Source organism: Notamacropus eugenii, chromosome 4 (genome assembly GCF_028372415.1).
Source record: "Notamacropus eugenii isolate mMacEug1 chromosome 4, mMacEug1.pri_v2, whole genome shotgun sequence".
NCBI classification, from domain to species: domain Eukaryota; kingdom Metazoa; phylum Chordata; class Mammalia; order Diprotodontia; family Macropodidae; genus Notamacropus; species Notamacropus eugenii.
Genome location: NC_092875.1, coordinates 60,772,931 through 60,797,662, shown reverse-complemented (window position 1 = coordinate 60,797,662; position 24,732 = coordinate 60,772,931). Strand labels below are relative to the sequence as shown.

Below are 24,732 nucleotides of genomic sequence, written 5' to 3'. Positions count from 1 at the left end.
GAGAGGAGAGGAGAAGCCGATTAATTGAAAGAGTGTTATCTCATTCAAAGTAAGACTGTGATAAAACCTAAACCTGAAAGGGACAGGGTCTCCCATTGCATCCTGCGCCATCTCCAGTCGTCCTGATGAATATCAGGCCACTGGACCCAGATGGCACAAGAGAAGAAGGTGAGGTTGGTGACCTTGCACAGCCCTCCCTCGCTCAAATTAAAGTCAACTGCAAGTCATGTCATCATCTTGATATCATGGTCCTCTTCGAGAACGAAGGACAAAACACAAGCCAGTCACTGGGCTGTGTCAGATGGAAAGGGAAATCACTCAGGTGCCTGGTTGCCCTCTATTGCCCTTATGGTTTGAGAAGGGAGAAGTAGAAGGGGAGAGAAACTCTGGAACTGTGCTGTTGTTTTTCTTTTCATTTCTCTAATCAATAGCGATTTAGAGTGTTTTTTCATATGACTATGGATAGCTTCGATTTCTTCTTCTGAAAACTACTTGTTCATATCCTTTAATCATTCATCAATTGGAGAATGACTTGTATTCTTTGACTCAGTTCCCTACATATTTGAGATGAGGCCTTTATCAGAGAGACTTGCTGTAAAAATTTTCCCCCAGTTTCCTGCTTTTCTTCTAATCTTAGCTGCAATTGGTTTTGTTTGTACAAAAACTTTAATTTTATGTAATCAAAATTATCCATTTCACAGGTGAGAAGACAAATTAGAAGGCTATTGCAAAAATACAGATTGTAGTGAGATAACACTGGAGTAAAGGAGGTGGGAATAGAGGGGGTTAGGGTGGTGGGAGGAAAAGTTCACAGGGACTTTGCAGGACTAATATTCACAAGATTTTGTAACCAACTGGGTGATCCACTGGGGATAGGCTAGACAACAATTCTTATGAAGAAGGTTCAGAGGGGAGGATTTAGTGGATGGCAATCCACTCAGCTGATAAGATTTCTAGAATTTTGAGCTGGAAAGGACCCTAGATGCCATCTAGTTCCAACCCCCCCCCCCCCATTTTACAGATGAGAAAACTAAACCCAAAGAAACTGAGATTTGTCCAAGATCATACAAGCAGTAATCAAAAGAGCTGAGATCCAAACGCTGGGGTTGTGATTTTAAAATAGCAGCATTATTTCCATTACACTCTGTTGCCTCTCACACTATATTGCCTGGGTGCCTTGGGGAGAGAGGGCTGGCCAGCCAAGGGGACTAAGAACCTTTAAGTTTCCTTTATGTTCAAAGAGCTATGGGATTTGTACCTCAGGTTGGCCCAAGAGGCATTCTGCTTCCCCTGGCAATACACAAGAACTCTTTTCAGTGAATTCAAAACATTCACTCAGGTTCCATTACCAGACAGAGTCAATACTATAACAAATGATCAAGGTCAAAGTCAATTGCTAGAATCATCACAGCAAACCCTTGGGGCCAGAATATGACACCTGGGCATATGCCTGAGTCAGGAAACTGGGAGACTTGTCTTGGTGACTTGTCTACCTTCTCTACCACCCAGGGAAGCTAAGTGGCTCAGTGAATAAAACATTGGTCCTGAAGTTAGGGAGACCTGAGTTCAAATCCGGTCTCAGATACTTATTAGCTGTGTGACCCTGGGCAAGTCACTTAACTTCTGTCTGCCTCAGTTTCCCCATCTTTAAAATGAACTGGAGAAAGAAATGGCAAACTACTTTGGTATTTTTACCAAGAAAACCCCAAATGGGGTCATGAAGAGCCAGACACACCTGAACAACAATAATAACACCACCCCACCTATCTTATTAGACTTTCCCCAGACCAGTAATTAGATCTCATTGTGGGGAGAAGGCGTGTGGGACCCCAGTAAGACAGAAAAGCCTCTTGTTTGGAACAAGATCCTCTGAGCACACATGGTCTTTTCTAAACTTCCTTCTGTATAGCTTATACACTCTGGTTACTGAGAAACAGAAAGGGATTTTAGGAAAAAGGGAGATCTGGATTAAAATCCTACCTTTTGACACTTCTTAGAGCAGGGGCAATGGGCAAGTCATTTGATTTCTCTTTGCCCCAGGTTCTGTAAAACAAGTATAATAATACCTACAGTCCCTCCTCCATTGGGTTGACACAAGGCTCAAAGGAGATAATTAATATAAAATGTTTTACAAATCTTAAAGTACTATACGAACGTCAGTTATTATTACCGTACACTGTGTGCATTATGCTTTTATAGGTTATGTATATCTACATGACATGTATGTCTATATACATGTCATATATGTCTACATGGTTCTTTCAAGATGTGACTTTCAGGGAGGTGTGAAAAGTCAGTTGACTAGCATTTATTAAACACCTAATATGTTTCAGGCAATGTGCTAAGCCCTAACAATAGAAATAAAAGATAACCCCCCCCCAAAAATCCTCCCTGCTCTAAAGGAGCGCACAGTGTAATGGATAGATCTATCTGGAGTCCCCTCAGCCCACCTTTCTCCAAAAGACTTTGATTCCTTCCAGAAGGAAGCAGCAGGCTGGGGCAATAAGATTGGCTGTTCTGCTCACCTCAGAGAGAATTATAGGCTAGGATTGTGTCTGTCCATTACCCTAAGTAGTTAGTTAGTCTAGGGGAAATAATTTTTAAGTTGAAGACATTCTTCTGATCCTTATCTCTTGAAATGTTCCAAGGTATATATCCAAAGGCTCAACTCCCTTCCCCACCAAATGCCATATACACAAAGAGCATCTCACACGGCAAGTAGCATAGAAACCCATTTATCTAAGCTAGTAGCAAACAGAAACCAGGAGTGAATGAACTCTGGGAGTGATATATTTCAAAGAGATAGATAGATACATAGATAGATAGAGACAGAGAGACAGAGAGACAGAGAGACAAAGACAGAGACCGACAGAGACAGAGACCGAAAAAGACAGAGAAGCAGAGAAGAGACAGAGAGACACACACACAGAGAAAGAGAGACAGAGACAGACAGAAGAGAGAGAGAGAGAGAGAGAGAGAGAGAGAGAGAGAGAGAGAGAGAGAGAGAGAGAGAGAGAGAGAGAGAGAGAGAGAGAGAGAGAGGATGAGAGAACCAGATCTCACTCAAGGAGAAGTTCCCCGACGTATCTAGTGTGGTAAAGTAGAGAAAGTTCATGATCAAGGCTGCAGTTCCTCTGCATATCACTTCCTTCCCCGAGTCTTTCTTTTCCTCCAGGGACCTTTCCCCAATCAGCCGCATGTGCCCTTTTACAAGACTGGGGGTAAGAAAAACCAGGATCTCTCCTCTCTGAAGCTCTCCCCATTTCCACCCCTCATGCAGGCATAGACTAATCATTCTCTACTAAGACTGTCTTGTGAAATGAGCCATGGGTTACATTGTGTATAGTGATTATATATTTTTGTATATGTCATATGCCCCCTTGCTATGCCCTATGAGGGTAGGGACTAGGTCTTACTTATCTATAAGGATGTAGATATTAATAATTTGTGATAGAATCATTATTGCCTGTGTCATTTGATGTAAGCCATGTACAGCCCATGCAGGAGACTTTCCTGGGACCATACATCACATAGGCAAACACAAGCACACACATCTTGGGAAAGCCACCCAGGTAACTGGGCTCCCCAGTGCAGCCCTGCTTAGCCACACAGAGGTCACACAGACTTTCCTATCCTTCCTCCTGTCAACCACAGTATTCCAAGACCCATTTAGAGACCGGGTAATTTGATAGCCAAAAACCTGACCTGATTTAGGTTGTATTAAGGGAGGACTCGAATCCAGAACAAGTGAGGCACTAGTTATGTGGTCATAAGTGCACCTGGCATATTGTTTCAGTCCTGGGCACTGCTTAGCATAAGGTTAACAATACAGACATTTACAAGATGGAATGAGTCCAGATGAAGGTACCTTGGATGGGGAGAGGTCTAGCTTGCCATGCTATATGAGCATGAAATTCAATGTCCTTTAGCTTTTTCACACTGTTGGCCAACCCCTGTTCTTGTTTTGACTTTCCGGGACAGGGTTCTTACCTCAGTTCTCCTCCTGATTCTTAAACAACTCTTGTAAGTCTCTGTTGAGTCAGGAAGTCCTGAGTTCAAATTCTACCTCAGACATCTACTAGCTGTGTGACTCCAGGCAAATCTTAACCTCTCTCAACATCAGTCTCCTCATCTGTAAAAAGAGGATTATATTAGAACCTACTCTCAAGGCCATAAATGAGAATCAAATGAGATAAAAGTGAAACTTTAAAACACTGTGTAAATGCTAGCAATTATTATTATCTCACTCCCACCCACCAAATGTAGACACTCATAGTGCTCTATAATGAACCTTCTTCTCCTCCCTCTCTATACACTCTGCCTCATCAGCTCATCAATTCAGTCATTATTTCTCTCTATACAGTTCTCAGATCTATACATCCAGCCCTAATTTTTCTCCTGAAATTAGCCCCTCATTAAACTGCTAAATATTAACCAAACATCTCAAAATCAACATGCATAATAAAACCAAACTCATTACATCTCCCCCATACTCATGCCTAAGAGGCAGCTAGGTGGTACAGTGCATAGAACTCCTAGACCTGGAGTCAGGAAGATCTGAGTTCAAATCTAACCTCAGACACTTACTAACTGTGTGACCCTGGGCAAGACATTTAATCTCTCTCAGCCTCAGTTTACTCATCTGTAAAATAGAGATAATAATAGCATCTCCCTCCAAGAATTGTTGTGAGAATAAAATGAGATAATTACAAAATACTTCACAAACCTTAGAGTGCTATATAAATATGCTATTACTGTGATTATTCCTCCAAACTTCCTCATTCCTGCTGAAGGCATCACCATCCTTCTACTCACCCACGTTTAGAAACTTGGAGTCATTCTTTGCTCTTCTTCCTCCCCCACCTCCCATATCCAATTATCACATCTTGTCAACTCTACCTTCACAACATCTCAAATCGGACATTTGTCTCCACTCAGGAGGTTTTATCACCTCTCATCTGGACTTTGATACCAGCCTCTTAATTGCTCTTCCTGTCTCTAACTCCTTCCTCTCTGGTCCATCCTCCACTCTGCAGCCAAATTCATATTCCTAAAATACAAATCTGACCATGTCATCTTCAATGACTCTCTATTTCCTCAAGGATAAACTAAAAATTCCTCTGTTGCTGCTCAGTCTTGTCTGACCCTCTGTGACCCCATTTGGGGTTTTCTTGGCAAAGATACCAGAATGGTTTGTCATTTCCTTCTCCAGTTCATTTTTACAGATGAAGAGAGTGAGGCAAATGGGGTTAACTAACTTGCCCAACGTCACCAAAGTTGAATTTGAACTCAGGTCTTCCTGACTCCAGATCTAAGAGTTCTATCTACTGTACCACCTAGCTGCCTCTTAGGCATGAGTAGAGGGAAAAATGTAATGAGGTTGGTTTTATACATATTGATTTTGAGATGTTTTGTAAATTTTCAACAGTCAAATGGTAATGAGGTGCTAAATTCAGGAGAAAGAAATTCCTCTATCTAGCATTTAAAGTCCTCCCCAATCTGGCTCCCATGTGCTATTCCTGACTTGCTTCATCTAACTCCCTTCCACATACTTTTCATTTCAGTCCAACAGACCAGCAAGCTGTTTTCCACACAAAGCATTCTACCTTCTTCAGCACTTACACTTTATGTAAGTGGTCCTTCACAACTATAACGCCCTCCCTCCTCTCCTCTGCCTAAAAAAATCCCTAACTACCCTCGTAGCACAACTCACATGTCATCTATGTGGGGCCACAGTATATTAGTCTGCTTTACCTCTTGAAGTCACTTTGTGGAAACCAACACTACAATAAGACAATGTAAGAGGAAAAAAACAATTAAAAAAAGCTAATTGAAACTGAATGCTGAAATCCAGCTAAAATGTCTGCCTGAACAGGAAATAGCCCATTCAGCAACCACATGCTTCCTCCAATAAAACCCCTAAGTTGGCCCCAGACTCCAATAAAAAACTATATTAGACACAGCCAAGGAGGTGGAGTAGTAGTAAGTAGTACAGCTGAGTTCTGCCCCACCCCCTACCACCTCCAAATAGAACCAGAAAATTCACAAGACAGAATTCTGATCCAGAAATCCAAGAAAGAATCACAGTGAGTCATTTTTCCCACTTAGGACAGTATTGGAAGACAGATAGAAAGGTCTGCAAGAAAGGTCATTGAAATTGGAATCTAGAGAGAAATGGGTTTAAGGAATATTTCAGTGCAACAAGAGGTTGTGCACCAGGGCAAGGGAATGTTCCAAATTCAGTACAAAGGGGCCTGAACTTGCGCAGGATACAGGAATAGATGCCAGCTGAGTTCTCTATAGTTCCATACCCAATTCTGGGTCGCAGATAGAAGCCAGACTGAGGAGGGGATTTGTACTTTAGGGAGATGTTCCAAGGTGAAGTTAGGGTCCAGGGCCCTAGTCTATGTAAGACTCAAGTTCAGGAGCAATCATTCAGTCAGCTATATTTATTAAGCACCTACTATGTGCCAGGCACTATTCTAAGCACTGAGGATACAAAGAAAGGTAGAAATAAACAGTTCATGCATTCAAGGAGCTCACAGTCTGATGGAAAGCAAGTAGCAGCTGCATGATTCTGAGTGGAGCAAGGGTCTCAGTTTCCACTTCTAGTCCAGCTTAGAATGAAATAACCAGGGAAGGAATCTCAGATTAAAGCAGAACTTGCAGTTCTGTCACTCTGAACCAGTAAAGCTTCCCAGCTGTCCAATGGCAGCTGAGTCCAGCAGCAGTTTATGGAAACTCCAAGTAGGGGAAAGCCCACAAGTATGAAGGTTAGGAACTTGCAAAATTCACACAGAGGAATATGGTGATTGCTCTGCATCAAACCATTTGTGTTACACAGAAAGCTTATAGGTCCCAGCCTGAGCTGTCCTTGATCTTAGCATATCACAACACTCAATTACCCCAATAAAACAGCAACAAGAACATAGAATACACATCAACCTAGACTGGCTCTAACATAAAGTTTGGAACCAAGAAGTGGACTAGAAGAATGAGAAAACAAAAAAGAATCCCCACTATAAAAAGCTATTATGCTCAAAATATAAACCTAAAAGAAAAGCTTGAAAGAAAACAATTTGGGCATAAGTTTAAACCGAAAGAGATAAAGCGAGAGTTTAAAAAAAGTAAAAGTTAAAAATGATTTTACAAATGAAATGAAAGTGCTAGAGGAAAAAAATTGGAAAAGAAATGAAAGTTACAGAAGAAAGACTTGGAAAGGGCTTGGAGCAAGAAGTACAAAACCTTGCCCAAGCAACAAACTCCCTGAAAATTAGAATGGACCAAATAGAAGAAATAACTCTGAGACAACAAGAAATAAACTGAAAAGACTAAAAAAAAATAGGAGAAAATGTACGGTACCTTACAGTAAAAACAACTGACCTGGAAAACATTGACAAAAGATCATTTAAGGATCATTGAACTACCTGAAAGACATGACCTAAATAAGAGCCTGGACATCAAAATTTTTAAAATCATACAAAAGCTGTCCAGATCTCTTAGAATCAAAGGGCAAGATGGAAATAAAAGAATCCACTGATCATCTCATGAAAGAAATTCCCCAAATAAAAACTCCCAGAAGCAGCGTAGCCAAAATCTGGACTTTCCAGAAAGAAAGAATGTCACATTTTTTGATGTGTTGATTATTTTTCCTGACCTGTTTTCTGCTTTTTATTCTTTGTAATATGGGGTGGCTGTCTGGGAAACAGAGGGGGGAAGGGTGTAGTGGAAAATGAAATTGATAGTATTATAGCTAGCAAGTGTAAATTATATAAAAGCAAAAGGCAAGCCAAAAAGTATTAAAGGAAAAATCCACCACCACCAAAATACTTCAGAAGTTTGGTCAACACAGTGACCAATTGTATCTCCAGAAGACTGATAATGAAACAGGCCTCTCTCTCAACTGAAAGGTATCAGACAGGTTTCAAATGAGTCATGAGTTGCTAATGTGTTGGTTTGTTTATTACAAGGGAGTTGGAGGAATGGGGAATCATTGGAAAGGAAGTGATAGCAATGTAAAAAAATAATAAAATAAAAACCTGAACCTACTTTGGATTAATTTACTTGTGTACTTGCTTAAAATGTGGCTGTATCCAGGCATATGCTGAAGCCAGTTGAACAGGCTGGAGAGCGCATTGTTCAGTTTCCAGCATGAGCATTTACGTCTTGGAAATAGGTAAATGACACAAAATTCCGGGATTGGTTTATTGTTTTTTTAATTGCACTTAAGAAAGTGAGGGAGAAAATGTTAATAATGTGGATTCAGCTTTAAAATGTCTGGTCATTTTTTCCCCTAGAAGAGAAGTTTGTTAAAAGCATTTACCACCAGATCACCTCTGGCTGTATCCCACCAGTACAAGGTAATTTTCTTGAGAGCAGATAGTTTCGTTTTTGTCTTTGTATCTGTTTCTTGTGCCTAGCACAAGATCAATGTGTTGACTTTAATGGGTAAAGGTTTGCTAAATTGAATTGAATGAAACAGACGTGGTGCTGTGGGACTCCCCAGAGAAGAGATCATTTAATCCAACCCCGGCTTTATAGAGAAGTAAAATGATGGTGAGAGGGGGTTGACTTGTCCAAGGTCATTTGGCAGAACCAGGACACCAACTCACATACTGAGACTCTAAATTCATCGATCTTCTAGAAGAAAAAGGTCCATTACTCCTGGCTACTTCCCTCGAGGAAGGTTCCTGGAGGAGTTTGGAGGACAGGATGATGGAGAGAGACAGCATGATAGCTGTCTTTAAATATTTGAAAGGCTTTCTAGTGCAAGAAAGGTTGGACTTGTCTGCTGGTCAGGGGACAGCTAGGGGGAGTGGGTGCAAGCGGCCAGGAGGCAGATTTAAGCTTGATGTAACAATCAGGGTTACCCAAAAGAAAACAGGTCTACGTTAGTAGGTAGTGTGCTCCCCATCCAGGGAGTTATTCAATTGAGGGACCAGGTGACCTCTTGTCAGGGATATGGTAGAAAGGAATTCCTGTCAAGGTATGGACAAATGGATAAGTGAAGTCCCTTCCAGCTGTGAGATTTGGTGACCTCGCCTCCAAAACCCTAGCCCAGCTCAGCGCACCTTGGATAGGAGGGACCCGGGTGGGGGAAGAAATGGGGGGGGATATTGCCCTGTGCCCGCCTCTCTTCCCTCCACAACGCTTCTGATTGGCTCCTATCTAGGCCAAAGCTGCTGGGGCTGCGGATTGGCTAGGTAGCCTGCCCATCCCAAACTGCGCTCTTTCTCTCCCCCCCCCCCCCACCCCACTCCATTCCTCCCACCCGGGAGGGATTTAAAGGGCCTAGGCGCTCTCTATGGCTACGGGATGCAAGCGCGTTGAGTGCTGCAAGTCCCGAGTCCCCCGACCCCCAGCGACCCCAGCTGGGCAGCGGGACGGGGAGAAGCCAGGCCAGGGCCGTATATGCCTTGCCCCGACGGGCGCCTGCCACCATGTAGAGGCTAGCGACTGCATGTCGCTGTCGGTGCCCGGACTCCTGGGTCCCCCGCAGCCTGCAACTCCGGCCCGCGGGGGCCACCGATGAGGTGAGCCCGAAGGACTAACAGCTGGGGATGCAGAGGCTTGGGAGCTTGGGACGGGGAGGCGCGCATGAGAGGGGTTTGGGAGCTGGGGGTGAGGGATTAGGGGTTTGGGGGCCGCAGTAGGGGGTAAAGGGTGCCAAAGAGGCGGTGGCAGAAGGAATTAGGGACTCCTTGGTGGCAGGGATGTGCGAGCGGGGGTGGCAGTGGGTAGAGAATCTTGAAGGAGGCCCCTTGGGGCCAAAGAAAGAGATGGGGGATGGGAGAGCGATTGACTTGGGGGAGTGATTGATTAGGTGGAGGGGTGAAGATGAAACCTTCCCCGATCACGCTGGGGACTAGGAGGCAGAGATGGGGGCCAGGGGATCAATGATGGTGTCCCGGGAAATGGGGGGGGGTATCCCAGAGCCGCAGGGCTGGGGAGGGGAGGGAAAGAATCTGTGACTTGAAGCCCCCAGATGCCCCTGCCATTTGCTTCCTCCTCTTCGCCCCCACCTCCATTTGTGCTACCATTGCAAGTCCAGGATTGGGGCCAAGGCCCAGGCAGGCGGGAGAAGATGTAGCCCAGATCCCCTCCTGCCCCTGCCTCGGCCTTATCCTCGGCCTCAGCTGCATCTCCCTCCGCATTAAGGAGAGAAGCAAGGATGTCGTTGCTTCCGATTGTCTCTTTTTCGGTTCCCTCCCCTCATTGTGCCCAGGCTCTGCCAGAGAGGTTAGAGCAGCTCTGGAAGAGGTTCACTTCCATTCCAATTGGGCTTTAGGGAGGATGGACTGAAAGAAAGTGACCCGGGACTAGGAAACTAAGCTATACCCCCACTTTATAAGCAGGGTGACCTTCCCCCCTAGGACCGGGCGAGGTTTCCCAAGGCTCAAGGATGTCTGTTATGTAACAGACAAGCAGGGCCACAGCCTTGTTACCGTGGTTACCAGTGGGTGGGGGGGACTGGGGCTGAGGGGAGAGACAGAAGAGGAGGCCTCTGGGGATGCAAGGCCCAGGTCCTCCCACTATCCTCCCCCATCCTGGTCCCTCCGCCTTCGTTGTCTCAGACGTGGGCTTCCCCTCCTTAACAACCCCCTGTCCCCAGCAGCTCTTTTCCCTACCTCTCCCTCTGTCCCTTACTCTGTGTCTTTATTCTCTGTCCTCTGCTTACGTCTCCTTGTCCCCTACCTACCCCATGTACTTCTCTCTCCACATCCCTCCCCAGTCCTTGTCCTCCAGTCCCTTTTCTTCTAAGCAGTGTATTCCACCACCACCCCATACCCTTACATCACAGTGTCTTTAATTCAAGCCTACAACCTCAAGTCTTTCCTCCTCCTACTCCATATACACATCCCTTCCATATCCTGTCTCTCACCCACACCTGTCTCCTTTCTCTGTATTAATATCTTGTCCTGTCATACCGCTAACAGCAAAGTCCTCTGAAATGTAGCACTGCCTTGAGCTTTTCAGTATTAGATTACCTACTCAAGCCATTCTCAAGCCAGATTGGATAGCTCTGTCCCTCAAAGCCTGCCTGTGCTCTTCTGCCTTTGAGCCTTTATTCATTCAATTTCCTTCAGCTGCCCAGGCCAGAATGGCCTCTTTCTTCCGCTTTCTGCCCTATTGAACCCTCTGCCTATCCTTTACAACCCAACTCAATCAAATGCCATCTCTTCCAGGAAGCGTTTCCAAATCTGCCTGGTTGCTCAGACCTTCCTTTTGGATCTTAGAGAGCCCTGGGGTTTGCTTCTCTCCAATATATTCAAGAGGCAGTATAAAGTAGTAGATTAAAGAGCTGACCTGGATTCAAGTCTCAATTCTGAATATACTGGGCAGTGTGACCCTGGGCAAGTGATTTAATACCACTTCATACTCCTTCCTCATCCCCTGACACACTTTTAACTTTCCAAGGATCAGTTCTGTATGGATAGAGATGTTTGTTCCAGCAATGAAATCAAGGTCTGGACCAAACAAAACAAAATACTTGTGTAATATATTGCAATATAATTATATAGTATAACTATATGCTAGACCGTGAGTCCCATAAGGACATTTGTAAATTTTGTATCTTCCCTAGCACCTAGAATCATAAGATCTTAATTTTAAATGTAGAGCTTGGAGCAGATCATTTAACTCAACCTCCTCATTTTACACTAGATGAAACTGAGGCCCAGACAGGTTAAATGACTTCAAGGTCAAATAGTAATGGGAACCCAGGACTCCTGACTCCAGTTCCAGTATTGCTCTGTATACATCAGTCACTTAATATTTGTTGAACTAAGGAATGAAAAAAAGAACAAGTGAACGAATACATTCCTTTCCCTATCTACTGTGTTGTTTAGTGTTATTCTTCGTCCTATCTATGATGCAGGTCCTTCTACTGTATCCCATCTCTTCCCAAATCAAATCATCTTCCCCATCAAAGAGCAATCCTCACCACCCTTCTTCCCCATTTCTGAGGTCTCTCCCTTCCAGTCTTTAACATTCTGTGAGTTTAGAATTCCATTCCTCTTGCCCTCAAAGGTCCCTAGAGCTCTGACCCTAGCTAGTCCCTCTAAACCTTTTTGAGAAAGCAGAGGACTGCAGGGTCCTCTGCCCATCCCCCAATCCAATCCACTTCTCACATGTGGAGTTGAGGTTCCACTACCCACCCATTCATCTCCCCTGAAGTGAGAGCAAGCAGTGTGATCAGGCATTTGTAAGAATATTTCCTGATATTTGTACTGTGGGTAAGGACAACTGAAGGATGAAGTGGAATCTGCCACCATTTTCCTGGCAGAATACTGTTTTTGAGGCAAAGACTCAAAGTGAGCAAAGTGACTTCTGGAATTTCCTTTCTGCCCAGAGATTTCTTGACTTTTTAAATCAGGCTATTTAGTTGTTTTTCTCGAATAGCCCAGCTCCTACACTCACTCCCCCACAGGATAAAGAAAGGCTGGTATGAAAAGTACTTCCTACAGGCTTGGACTCCATCCCTGATCCCTGGCCTGGAAATTCCCTCCAAGGCTTCCACTAACACATCAAGCCTTAGCTAAAGGACCATCCATACCTATCACCTCTGACCTGGCTGAGATATTCTGCCTACCTCCCCTTCCCCCCAGGGACCCAGAAACTTTGGGCTTTGAAACATACCCCTCCCCCAATTTTTTGTTATAAAGAATGGTTCTCTGGGAATTGGCAAGGGGAGAGATACAGAAGGTGGTGGTGGAAATAGGCACTGTAAAAACAAGATTTTTTTTTAAAGTAACACAAGTTGAAACTTAGGTAAGGGCTTTCCTAACAAAGGAGGCGATAGAACAAGGTGCTAGTGGGCAGTAGTGTGTGTGTGCGTGTGTGTGTGTGTGTGTGTATGCGTGTGTGAAAGGGATTGAATTCTTTCCTGCTCATGTTCCAAAAAGTTGGAGAGGAAAGGGAGAAGCTGTGGGGTGTGGGACTGGGGTGAGAGGTTATAAACCTTCATCAGGTAAGCTTCATTGCCCCAACTCTCCCCAGGGTTAATCTAGAGTGTTCATCAAGTTCCAAGCAACTTAAACTAGTAGAATTAAGAATCATAGAATCATAAAATATCAGAGCTCTGAAAAGGCCCTTAGAATATGAAACATGGCATGTCAGAGCTAGGAGAGCCCTTGGAACATGGAATGAGGAATGTCAGAGCCTGAAGGGACCTCAAAGGCCAGTGGCAAATCAGAAAGAGTACTAGCTTGGGAATCAGGAGCCCTAGCTTCCAGCTCTGTCTTTGCCACTGACTTACTGTAGGACCTTACACAGAGCCCTAGCACTCAGTTTACTCATCCAGAAAATAAGAGGATTGGACCACATGGTTTCTAAGGTCCTTTCCAGCTCTAGGACCTCTCTCTGACAGCCTATGTTCTTTGCCTTTCTGACACTATGTTTGAAGTCCCTTCGTGGTCTAAGAGTCTCAGTGGAAGACTCCACGGTTTGTATCTTGTGTAGTGCACAATCAGGTCCTTACCTGAAGTCCTCTCTTCCACCAGGACACACCATGCTGACCGGTGTGGCCGATGGCATCATGTGCTGCCTCCTGGGCTCAACAACCAATGCCGTGGGTCCTCTGGAAAGCGTTGAGTCCAGTGATGGCTACACTTTTGTGGAGGTAAAGCCAGGGAGAATTCTTCGGGTGAAGCATGTGCGCCCCCCACCCGTGGGAGACCAGCCGCCGGTACCATTGCAACCAGAAGGGGAGCAGGGTGGGCTAGTTCACTGCAAACGGCGCATCACCGTCTATCGCAATGGTCAGCTGGTGGTGGAGAACCTTGGAGATGTGCTCCGAGCTGACCTCCTGCAAGGGTACAATGGTATTGGTGAGCCCCCCTCCACCCTGGAGCTGGAGATGCCTGAACCTTCTTCCTCATTGGCAAATGGCCCATCAGGAGAAGGGGCCCGCCCAGGCTCAGGGCCTGCTGGTCGGCGGCGGAAGGCACGGCGTCCCAAGCGTACCATCAATATCGACTGTGAGAAGCGGGTCACCAGTTGCAAGGGTGCCCAGGCTGATGTAGTCCTCTTTTTCATCCATGGTGTGGGTGGCTCCCTGGCCATTTGGAAGGAGCAACTGGATTTCTTTGTTGGCCTGGGCTATGAGGTGGTGGCTCCAGACCTGGCAGGACATGGGGCCAGCTCTGCCCCGCAAGTGGCTGCTGCATACACTTTCTATGCTCTCGCTGAGGACATGCGAGCCATCTTCAAACGCTATGCCAAGAGGCGAAATGTGCTCATTGGGCACTCTTACGGGTGAGGTGAAGGGGTGGCAGCTGGTGGGGAGGGATGAGAGAGGGAGAGAGGGATGGAGGAGACAGTGGTTCTAGCCCCTCTTCAGTTACCAATTTGTCATGCAACCTTGGACAAGTTGCCTCTCTCGGCCTCAGGTTCCTTGACTTCAAGTGAAAGGGATCAGACTGTTCCTTCTAGGAAAAGGGGGAGAGGGCGGTGATGAGGCAGGCTGAGAGTTCCTGGGGCAAGGGATCAGTTGTCCTTAGACCTTGGCCTGTGACAGCTCTGAAGCCCAGCCCTGAGTTTGACAGGGTGCTTTTCTAAGCCCATGCCCTCTCCCCCAATTTCCACTGCTCCTTGGGAGCAAGGACTATTTTCTATTTCTTTTGCATCTCTAGCACTTAGCATACTTATTTAATTAATAATTATTGACTGACTAACATTAAGTTCCTGGCCCTGAAATGCTTGTTGATTGATTTAACTCTAACCTGAAGGGTTAGATCAAATGCTGGGGGAGCAAAAGGGGAGGGTTCACCAGGATCCAGCCTCTTCTTTAGTCATGTTGAGCAGCCCATCTCTCCTTGCTACTACAGGGTTTCATTTTGCACATTCCTGGCCCACGAGTACCCGGAACTGGTTCATAAAGTGATCATGATCAATGGTGGTGGCCCCACAGCCCTGGAGCCAAGCCTTTGCTCTATCTTCAATATGCCCACCTGCGTTCTCAGATGCCTCTCACCTTGCCTGGCCTGGAGTTTCCTCAAGTGAGACCTGGGGCCCACAATCTCTTTGGAGGGAGCTTCTGACTGATATTGGCATGATGCCCATGGGATGGCCTTTGAGGGGATATACTCCTGGCTTCAGGGTTGCATGATGGCCAAAAAGTGGTTCAGGCCCAGACCCCAAAATGATTTCCACCCCTTAACCCTTTGCATCCATAGGGCTGGCTTTGCCCGTCAGGGAGCCAAGGAGAAACAGCTGCTGAAGGAAGGCAATGCCTTCAACGTTTCCTCCTTTGTCCTTCGGGCCATGATGAGTGGACAATACTGGCCAGAGGGTGATGAGGTCTACCACGCTGAGCTCACTGTACCTGTCTTGCTGGTGCATGGTATGCACGACAAATTCGTGCCTGTGGAAGAGGACCAGCGCATGGCGGAGGTACGGGGCAGGACAGGGGTGCTGGCACTGCCCTTTCTATCTCAGTCACCAATGGAGCAAGCTACAAAGGCCCCAAGAAATATCAGGCTTGGAGCTGGGGGAGGGGCTAGATTTCATGGTGAGAATCCTGGGAGGCAGTGGAGCCAAGGAGGAGGGGATGGAGCCCTGGGAGGAGGGATTAGAATCCTGGATCTTTAGCTGATATTGGGTAAGTGAACACGGAAATGAATAAGAGAAAAGGATCCCTATTCAGACATTGCGGGAGTCAAAAGAAATTACTTGTTTCAGTGTGAAGGTTAAGTTGCAGAATTTCCCCTCAGTGTTGATCTCAGAGGGAGCCTAACTCCCCTCAGGAAATATGGCCCATTTGAGAGGTCCACCCTGAGGCAGGGGGCTGGGTGGAATGATATCTGTCCTTGCGTCCTCCAGATCCTCCTTTTAGCTTTCCTGAAGCTCATTGATGAGGGCAGCCACATGGTGATGCTAGAATGTCCAGAGACAGTCAACACCCTGCTCCATGAGTTCCTTCTGTGGGAGCCAGAGGTCCTGGGGCCGCCTGACCATCCTGACGCCAGTGCCACTGAGAAGAAATAAAGTGGATGGATGGCCGGACAGACAGACCGATGGGGCGCTTTTCAAGAGGCTGGGAGCTACAGACAGCGCCTTCCCTCAGGCCTCAGGGAGGGCCATAGTTGCCCTCCCTCCGGCTAATGGAGGGGGAGAGGAAAGCCACGCTGAGGGGGCCCCTCCCCACCCAGGGATCGAGGCGCCCATGGGGGGCTGCCCAGTGGCATTCGGAATTGTCCAGCAGGGCCAGACTGGCCACTGAAGGAGGGGGCTAAAGCCTCCCCCCAACCCCATCCCCTTTCCCTGCTTGTCTCCTTTGCGTACCTGTAGGCGCTATTTGGGGAGAGGGGTGCCAAGGCAGACCGCCTGAGGAAAATTAGGGATAAACCCCTACCCTCCTGGGAGGGAGACAGGTCAGGTCTGGCTTTCTGGGAGGGTTTCACATCCACCCAGGCTGGCCAAAGCAGCGGGGGGAGGGACCCTTCCCCTGTTCAGCTGTGGCCCCTGGTTACCCCCAGCAGGACTAGCTATATCATCCCCATATTTCTAGGGAGCTGGAAATCACCCTCTCTATATTTAAGGACCTTGTACAGAAACTCGCCTTCCTTCTATGTTACAAAACCTCCCACCCCCCATTCCAGTGCTCAGTATTAAGGTCTCCTCCTTTGTCTCCCCACTGGGCATCTGTCTTGTGTGTGTCTCTTTGCTGAGGACTGATTTCTAGAAGGTGAGAGTCCTCTCCATCATCAGCATTGCTGTTCCTAGGGAAGGATCCTTCCTCCCTCCCTCCCCCTCTACCCCTCTCCCACCCCTATTTGACCAGAAACTCCTGCTCCCACCTGATGGGGCCCCTCCCAGCTGTAAAGCCCTTTTCAGCTTGAGGGAGGGGGACTGAAGCCTGTGGGGGCAGGGATAGAAGCGGTGGTAGGGTGGGGGAGACAGATGTGGATTGTGCAGACCACAAGCTGTAGCCCAATAAATGTGACAATCAGCGTCATCCATGGGCCTTGTGTGTTGTGAGCTGGGCTCCTGGCATGGAACCTAAGCACCCAAACCCAGGATCCTGCTTCTGGCCCCTTCTAAGAAACAGGTCTTTACATGCATAAAATAAAAGAGATGTGATTACAAAGGAAACCAATTAGATTGAAATAATTTTCAAAATATTACATTAAAAAAAGTTCATAGACTGGGGCAGCTAGGTGGTATAGTGGATAGGGCACCAGCCCTGGAGTCAGGAGGACTTGAGTGCAAATTCCATCTTAGATACTTAGTAGTAGCTGTGTGACCCTGGGCAAATCACTTAACCACTCACCCCACCCCCTGAAAAAAAGGTTCCCAGACCTCAGATTAAGACTCCTGGTAGAAAGTTTAACTTAAATCGATGTTTTGGGGATTTGATGGAACATCATAAAAGACCCTTCAGTCACTTCTGTGTCGATCCTATATGGGACAATCTCCCCTAGTCCCTAACCCTTCAATCACTGGTCAGAACAGCCATTGTGGGTCGGTTTATTCACTAAAGGTCAAGTTTGGAAAGAATAATGAGGCATGCTTCGAAATTCCAGACACAGGACTAGCTATGTGGCCTTGGGTAGATCATTGAACCTCTCTGAGACTCAAGATTTTCACAGATAAAATTGAGGGTAAGAAATCATACCAGTTTCTGTAAATAGGAATCAAAAGGTCCCCGTGTGGGTTTACTGTCTGGACTTGGAATTAGCTTCTCTGGATCTGAGTCATGGCACTGTTATTTTATTTACAAGCTGCATGGCATTCCCCTTTCCAGGCCTCAGTTTTCCTACCTATAAAATGAAGTGGGTGGAGAGGATGCTCGGTAGGGTCCCTCCCACCACTGGTATGATAGGATTCTATGGCTAATATCTCCATCATCGATGTCACAAGGCTTTATAGAAAACCCTTTGGCTCCTAACAGCACTGACATCTGCAAGTACTGAGGCCTGTATCCCCAGAGCCAGGAATTGGGAGAGAAGAGGTAGCTAGGTTCCCAGCCCCCTGGGAGAGACCCTTTGGCCCTACTGAAGTACAGGGGTGGCATTCCCACAAAGAAAGAGGTAGAGAACAGTTGGCAAGGAACATTGCAGCTGACTGCTCCCAGCTGCAGTTAGGGGCATAAAGCACAGAAATAAGGGCCTCTGAAATCATCAGAGCTGACCACCTGTTGGAAGCTGAGCCCCTAGCAAAGCCTTGGAGGGGGTGGCTCCCAATAGTTGGATATGTAACTCAGAACCTGTATCCTTGGAGGCTGTTAATATTGTCTTCTGTGGCTGGTGAATGTCTGAAATGAATAGAGATTCCTCAGGCCTGAACATCTGGGAGAAGCTAGATCCACTCAGATGACTGGGGGGACAGCCTTCTTTTCTGAGGGCCACTCAGTATCTGACCTGTATGTCTGATGGTCTCTCAGGCCTGGCCAGTATCTGGAGAGATGGAGCCATTCATGGCCCAGTTTCGACATCCAGAGGTTAATACTGCCACTCAGGTACCAACTTGGATGTCTGGGGGCCGAAGCTGCCTCTCCCCCTCTGCCAGGAAGATGCCCAAAGCCCGATGCAACAGGTGAACACCCAGCCGTCTGCGCCGATGAAGGGGCCAGCTTGCTACCACACCATAGTAGTGGCCTTTCTTCTGATTGGAGAGCACCTGCATCCCTGAGGAGATAAAGAGACCCACATCCATACAGAGGGAACTTGTCCCACCCCAGTGGAAAGCCCAGGGCCTTCCCCAAGAAAGGGGGCTTGTGGGGCAGGGCCTGTCCCATATGCTGCCGTGACTGACACACACCAAGGGCATCCACCAGGCATGCCTCCCGTGTATAGGCTTCTACTGCAATGACGTTCTGGAAGCAGTGCAGAGAGACCACGCCATGGCCGCTTGCCCAAATGTCCAGGATGCACTGCACCTTGGGGCAAGTCTGTGGGAAGAGAAACTAGGTTGCAAATCCATCAGTTTAGTCCCACTCCAGGCCTTTCCACTTGCCCTCTTGTAGTCCCAGCACCTGCTTTTGCCTGTTCCATTGATGGCGCAGAGCCTTGGAGAGGTGGGAATATGGCCGAGTCCGAGTACCCTTACCCACATAGAAGATGGCATGAGTAAAGGTCCGGAAGCATTCAGCTGGGCTCAAGATGTGGCATCGGGAGGGCAGGTTTTGGGTCACCCTGGCGTAAAAACAAACATCCCCACAACATAGATGATACCCATGGTGCTGGTCTATCCCACACTTTTCCTAAACTACCTACTGGCGCCCAGTTCATCATCCCCTGATCCATGTCCAGACCCTCTTCATTCCCACACCGCCATTGCCCTGATCATTAATTGATTATTAAGAATGGGAGCCACCTTTATGTGTTTTTAATGGTTCTTGTGTATTTTAGATGTTGAGTTTTTATCTCAGATTAATTTTTGCCACAAACTTTTTCCCAGTCTATTTTCTTTTCATTTTGATAACATTTCTTTTTGTTGTACAGAATGTTCACATTTTATATCAAGACATCTATCTTGTCCCTAATGATTCCTCTTATTTAAGAGGGAAAAAAATCCTTTTCCTTCTACAATTAAGATAAATACATTATTTCATTTTTTTCATTTTTTTTTTGTAGTTCTTATGTTTAAATATCTTAAAGCTGGAATTTACTGGGTTTTACAGTGCAGGATGCAGGTCTAACATTTCCCACCATGCTGGCTGCTAACCCACTTACCTTTAAAAAAAAAAAGACAAATGCTTTGCTGATGATTTTTTTCACATCGTTGCCACTTACCAATGACTTTCTCACCCCCACAGAACTCTCTTGTAACAAACCAACTAGTTTTCCCATTTCCATTTGTAAATATCAAAGCTTTCTCCATTTCCTTTTTTGCCCTTTGTTTTATGAACACTTATTCTTTACACGTATTTTATTAGCTATGAATTGTACTAGATGGCCTTTGAGAGCCCTTCAGTGTGAATGCCAGAGCTGGAAGGATCAGTAGAGTATAGACTACAGTATGGGAGAGCTAGGAGTGCCCTTAGAACACAGGGTGTCAGAGCTGGAAGGGACATAGATTTTTAGAGCTGGGAGGGACTTTAGAACTTCAAAGGGTAGAACATAGCATGAGAACATTAGAACTGGAAAGGACTGTGTTGCTGTTCCAGTCTTGTCTGACTCTGTGACCCTGTAGACCAAAGCATCCCAACACTGTCCATGGGGTTTTCTTGGCAAAGACACTAGAGTGGTTTGCCATTTCCTACTCCAATGGATTAAGGCAAATAGAGGTGAAGGGACTGGTTCAGGGTTTGAACTTGGGTCTTCCTGATTCCAGGCCAGAGCTCTGTCCACTGAGCCACCTGACTATCAAACCTTTATTTTACAGTTGAGGAAACCAAGATCCAGGGAAGGCAAAAGATTTTCCCGAAATCACATAGAAAGAGGCAGGGCTTGAACCCATCCAAGGCTCTTTTCTCTATATACCAAGATACTCACCTATACCCCTACTGGTGGTTTACATACCTGGGATCCAGCAGCAAGTAGGTGAAACTTGACTTAACAATCCCCTCACGCCACCTCTGGGTTGAATCTGGCTGGTCAAACTGCTGGGCCAGGATATCCTCATCATCCTGGGCATTAGGGACACAGCCTGTCTGCAGGGCCAGGGTCAGCTCTGGGCTGTACCCTGCTGGGACTGGACCATGTGCAGATTAGGAGAGGAAATGGGGTCAGAGTATAGCCTCATTGGGGTACTCACTGTACAGGGGGAGATAGTATTTATCTAGACTAATCCCTTGATAAGGGAAACAGAGGCCCACAGAAGAGACTTGCCCAGTCACACAGTGAATCGTTGGCAGAGCCAGAACAGCCACTCTGGGAGTTTAAGGTTCCAGGATAATTGGGAAGACTCCCCAAGACTCTGTTTCTTGGACATGGGATTTCTCTCCACCCAGAAACCCCATTGAAACACATCACCTCCCAGGGAAGAGAACTCACCAGCTGGCCCCCCAGGGCTCCCCTCCTTCAGTCGCTTCAGGTAGTATGGTCTGGTGAAGGGAGTGACAGGGCCTGGGCTCTCCCCAAGGGCCCGCAGATGCTGCAACAGCTCTTGGTTGGACAGGGTGGAAGGGTCTCGTGGTTGGAAGGGTGTGGATGGACGACGGTGACATTGTCCATCTGTGACTGTGTCCTCATGCTGATCAAAGAAGCTGGGCCCAGCCTCGGTATCAGCATGCAGAGATTCTGTGGACTTTGGCCCAGAAGGATGCAGGGATTGCTCTGTGGGGAGCAGCCGATGATGCAGGATTGGTCGTGCCCTAGGTGGCTCTGGAGACTTCCTGATGCAATTCGAGCAGGAGGTGGCCCTGAGGTCTTGGGGGACATGGTGGTCTTCATCTTCACCATCCTCTGTCAGCCACATGCTAGCCCCATCCTCACTACTCTGGGAAGTCTTGTCATCAGTCAAGAAGTCATTAAATGGGACCTCTACCAAACTGCTGGTCTGGGTGGTGAGGGGAACTGCTCTATCCTGTTCTAAACTGTCCAGGGTTAGGTACTTTTCTCCCCTGGGACTCTCATTGTTCATGGAGCCTGGACCAAATCTTCTAGGCAGAGTCTTCAGGAGTGGGCCCTGCTCCACACTCTTATCAGAAAGGGAGGAGCTATTACCTTCACCACTGTGGGACACCAAGCCCTGGGGCTTGCAGGGTATCCCAGTGGTAAAGAAATATTGGGTCTCTGGAGGGGGACCCAGAACAAGTCCCCTCAGCTGAGCATTGAGATGGGTCACAGGGTCCATAGTGGCTGGCAGCATGCCTGACTCATCTAGAGTGGACTGGGAGTGCTCAGCATTCAGTATCATGTCTCTGAGCTCAGCCCTCAGGGCTGAGTAAGCCAGATCCTTCCTGGGGGGCCCTGATGTCTGGGGAACCTTGTTATCTGGGGAACACATGTCCAAGGGTGCTATTTGGGTAGGGCTGGTCCCTGCCATGCCACCTGGCTGGGACCCACGCCCACCTTTCCTGAGCTGAGATGGTATAACTCCAGTGGCATCTGGGGTGATGGGGCTAGAGGGGACAGCACTGGGCACCTGGGCATCAGGGCCAAAGGTTTCCTCTGCAGTGAGGAAGGAGTCACTAGAGCAAGTGCCCGTATCAGCAGGGAGAGAGCTGGAGACTGCTTCATCTTGATCTTCACAGGAGTATCCTGGGCCTGAGTGAAAGAGGCAGCTGTGGTCGGGGGAGATGTCATTCAGTGCCAAGTGGGGCACAGAACCCAATCTAGGAGCTGGTGAAGGTGGGGAAGTGGGTTGGGGAAAGAAGGGTGCAGGGAAGCTGAAGTCAGGTTCAGAGAGTTTGTAAACCCCAAGCCCTTTCACGTGTGAGGGCTGAGGATGAACTGGGAGAGTCTGGCTTGGAAGGGTGTGCCCAGTCTCCAGAGCTTCACTCTCTGCCTCACTCTCATCCAGATGGGCTCTGACTATGCTGCCCAGAGGCCTGGGGCTAAAAGTCACATCTGAAAGTCCCCAGATGCTAGTATCAAGGTCATCTCCATTCAGGGCTGATGAGAAGCTGTTGCCTTGATCCCCACCCCTGCAAAGAGCTTGACCAGGAGGCGATTTCTCCGAACCAGCATGCTCTGTCAGGATCTCAACACACTCCTTGTTCCCCTGCTCCAGGGCGAGGTCCATCGCTCGATTCCCATCCTAAGAACAAAGCCTTGAGAATCCTCCCGGCCCTGTGGGACCCGGTGCTACAGTCCCATCCTAGAGGACCTGCCTTCCCACCCTCCACCCCCACTAAAGAAACCCTAAGTCTCAACGCCAGCCCTCCAAAACCCCTGGGCACCTGGTCCTGGAGCTCGGGGTCACCTCCTTCCCTCAGAAGGAGCTCCAGGCACTTGCAACAGCCCCAGGATGCGGCTACGTGCACCGGGGTCAGGGCATCCTCAGACCTAGAGACAGGGCAATTAGAGCCTGAGATCACAAGCCGTGGCCTTAGACCTGAGGCTTTCTGACAGTAGGGGCCACGCCCCCTCCTTCAGATTGGTGGGGAAGGGGGGATCCTTGAAGGGTTGTCAGATTGCAGTGATGCCCATCTGTTCCCTTCTCCCTGGGCCCCACCTATAGAGAATGGCACTGATGGGAGTTGGTGAGAAGGGGAAGCTGAGGCAGGGATTTCTAGTCCCCACAGAAGGGGTTGGTCCCAAGATCTTGTGTGTGTGTGGGCGGGGGGTGCCCCTGGATGTCGGGAGGTGCCTGGGGAGCGCAGGGTCCTGGCGCAATACCGGGCATTGGGGTCGGCTCCGTGCTGCAGCAGCACAGCCAAACACTGCAGACCGCTGTCCCGCTCGCTCCCCGCCGCCAGGTGGACAGCGGCCACGCCGTCCGGCAGCACCAGGTTGGGGTCAGCCCCGAGCCGTAGCAGCGATTCCACCTCCCTGCAGGGAACCAAGCACCCTCAGCCCGGAGCTCGGGGCCCGAGCACCCCTAACCAAGCCCCGGGCCCCAGGGGGATCAGAGCCCCGAGATCCCGGGCCCCAGGGAGCGCAGAGCCCTGAGCTGCCCGGCCCTTCCCTCCTTTGGGAGGAAGACACCCAGCCCCGACAGCTCAGGAGAATGCACCAGCCCCTCACCGCGCCTGCCCGTCGTGCACCGCCTCTCGAAGCCTCCGCGCCAGCCCCGAGGCGGCCGTGCACGTGCCTCTCCCTGACCCGGCTGAGCCCGGACCATCCGAGCTGTCTTGGGGCCAGTCCGCTGTCCACGGTCCCATCGCGGCCATTCAAACTTCCCTCGCTGCTCTGTGCGCCTGCGCAGCCCGAGCCGCCCCACAATTGGCGGTGCAGCTCAGGGGCCTAGGGCAGGGGGCGGTGCCAGACGTGCCCTCACATTCGTGACTGCCTAGATCTCGGATCTGCACGGGTTACTTCACCCAGGCTCCAGAACAACTGAGATAAGCAGCTGGATGGAGCCTGGGTCCGGGCGATAAGGTGTGGGGCGGGCTGAATGGCAGCCGGCTAGGGCCTGCGCAACGGTCAGGAGTGGACAGCTCTCCTTGCTTCAGGCCCTGGGCATCCACCCAGAGTGTGTCCAGTGCTAGGAGATGCTCGTTTCCTGCCCGAATGAGGACATAGGATCGGAAAGGAATTGCCCAAGGTTACATAGGGAGGCTTGAGCGATGCTGGTCCTACCAGGCTGTTTGGGACTGGTGTGGGACACAGGAATGCCAAGGGCCTGGGCTCCTGGATTCTCCTGGCAACAGCCCTAGGAAGTGGTCATCGGGGCATTAGTCAAGCCACTTGATTAGGGACTTCCCTTTGGCTTGCAATTTTCCTCCCAAGGTTAAATAGCGGGTCAGTGGCTGAAGTCAGCCTGAAGTGAAACAAAGAAGTGTATTTGTCTCCAGAAATGGAGAACACAGCTAAGGCAGGCAAGGGGGGAGGGGGTAGATGCTTCTTCAGGACTTGGCCATTGCCTATCTTGATTGACCAGAGATTTACAGCTAATTTCGTACTTGGTACATAGGGACTGTTTCAAACCAATCAATGTAAAAATGAACTTCCTAATAACTGGAGCTGTTAGTGATGCAATAAAGCTTCCAATTAATTCCTTATCACTGGACATCTAAAAGAAGCTGGGTAACTCAACTCCTCCTCTCCTGTCTGCCTCCCCCTCCCCTTCCTTCTCCTCTCCAATGGAAAGTAAATTTGTATGGCCAAAAGATGCCCAGTTTACTTGGGTTTTACTGGCTCCTTTCCTTTCCTTTCCCCTCCCCTGTCCTGTTCTGTCCTT

General features: G+C 48.2%; 2 protein-coding genes across 3 annotated transcripts; one reads left to right on the top strand and one right to left on the bottom strand.

Moving 5' to 3' along the window:
* The first annotated feature begins 8,917 nt into the window (after positions 1 to 8,917).
* Positions 8,918 to 17,094, top strand: ABHD8 (abhydrolase domain containing 8). Of its 2 annotated transcripts, none has more exons than XM_072601310.1 (5): positions 8,918 to 8,986; positions 13,503 to 14,256; positions 14,829 to 14,999; positions 15,177 to 15,393; positions 15,823 to 17,094. In XM_072601310.1, the coding sequence occupies exons 1-5, from the start codon at positions 8,962 to 8,964 to the stop codon at positions 15,985 to 15,987; spliced, it is 1,332 nt and encodes a 443-aa protein (XP_072457411.1). In that variant the 5' UTR covers positions 8,918 to 8,961; the 3' UTR covers positions 15,988 to 17,094. The 2 variants fall into 2 exon arrangements, with proteins under 2 accessions (XP_072457411.1, XP_072457413.1); XM_072601312.1 differs by having other exon boundaries at positions 8,922 to 9,533.
* Positions 17,095 to 17,290: 196 nt separating this feature from the next.
* ANKLE1 (ankyrin repeat and LEM domain containing 1) lies at positions 17,291 to 23,713 on the bottom strand. The gene is made up of 8 exons (XM_072606525.1): positions 23,577 to 23,713; positions 23,229 to 23,381; positions 22,790 to 22,895; positions 20,940 to 22,647; positions 20,466 to 20,631; positions 18,977 to 19,136; positions 18,763 to 18,892; positions 17,291 to 18,629 (listed from the first exon to the last, which is right to left on the bottom strand). The coding sequence occupies exons 1-8, from the start codon at positions 23,711 to 23,713 to the stop codon at positions 18,457 to 18,459; spliced, it is 2,733 nt and encodes a 910-aa protein (XP_072462626.1). The 3' UTR covers positions 17,291 to 18,456.
* Between the last annotated feature and the right edge of the window lie 1,019 nt (positions 23,714 to 24,732).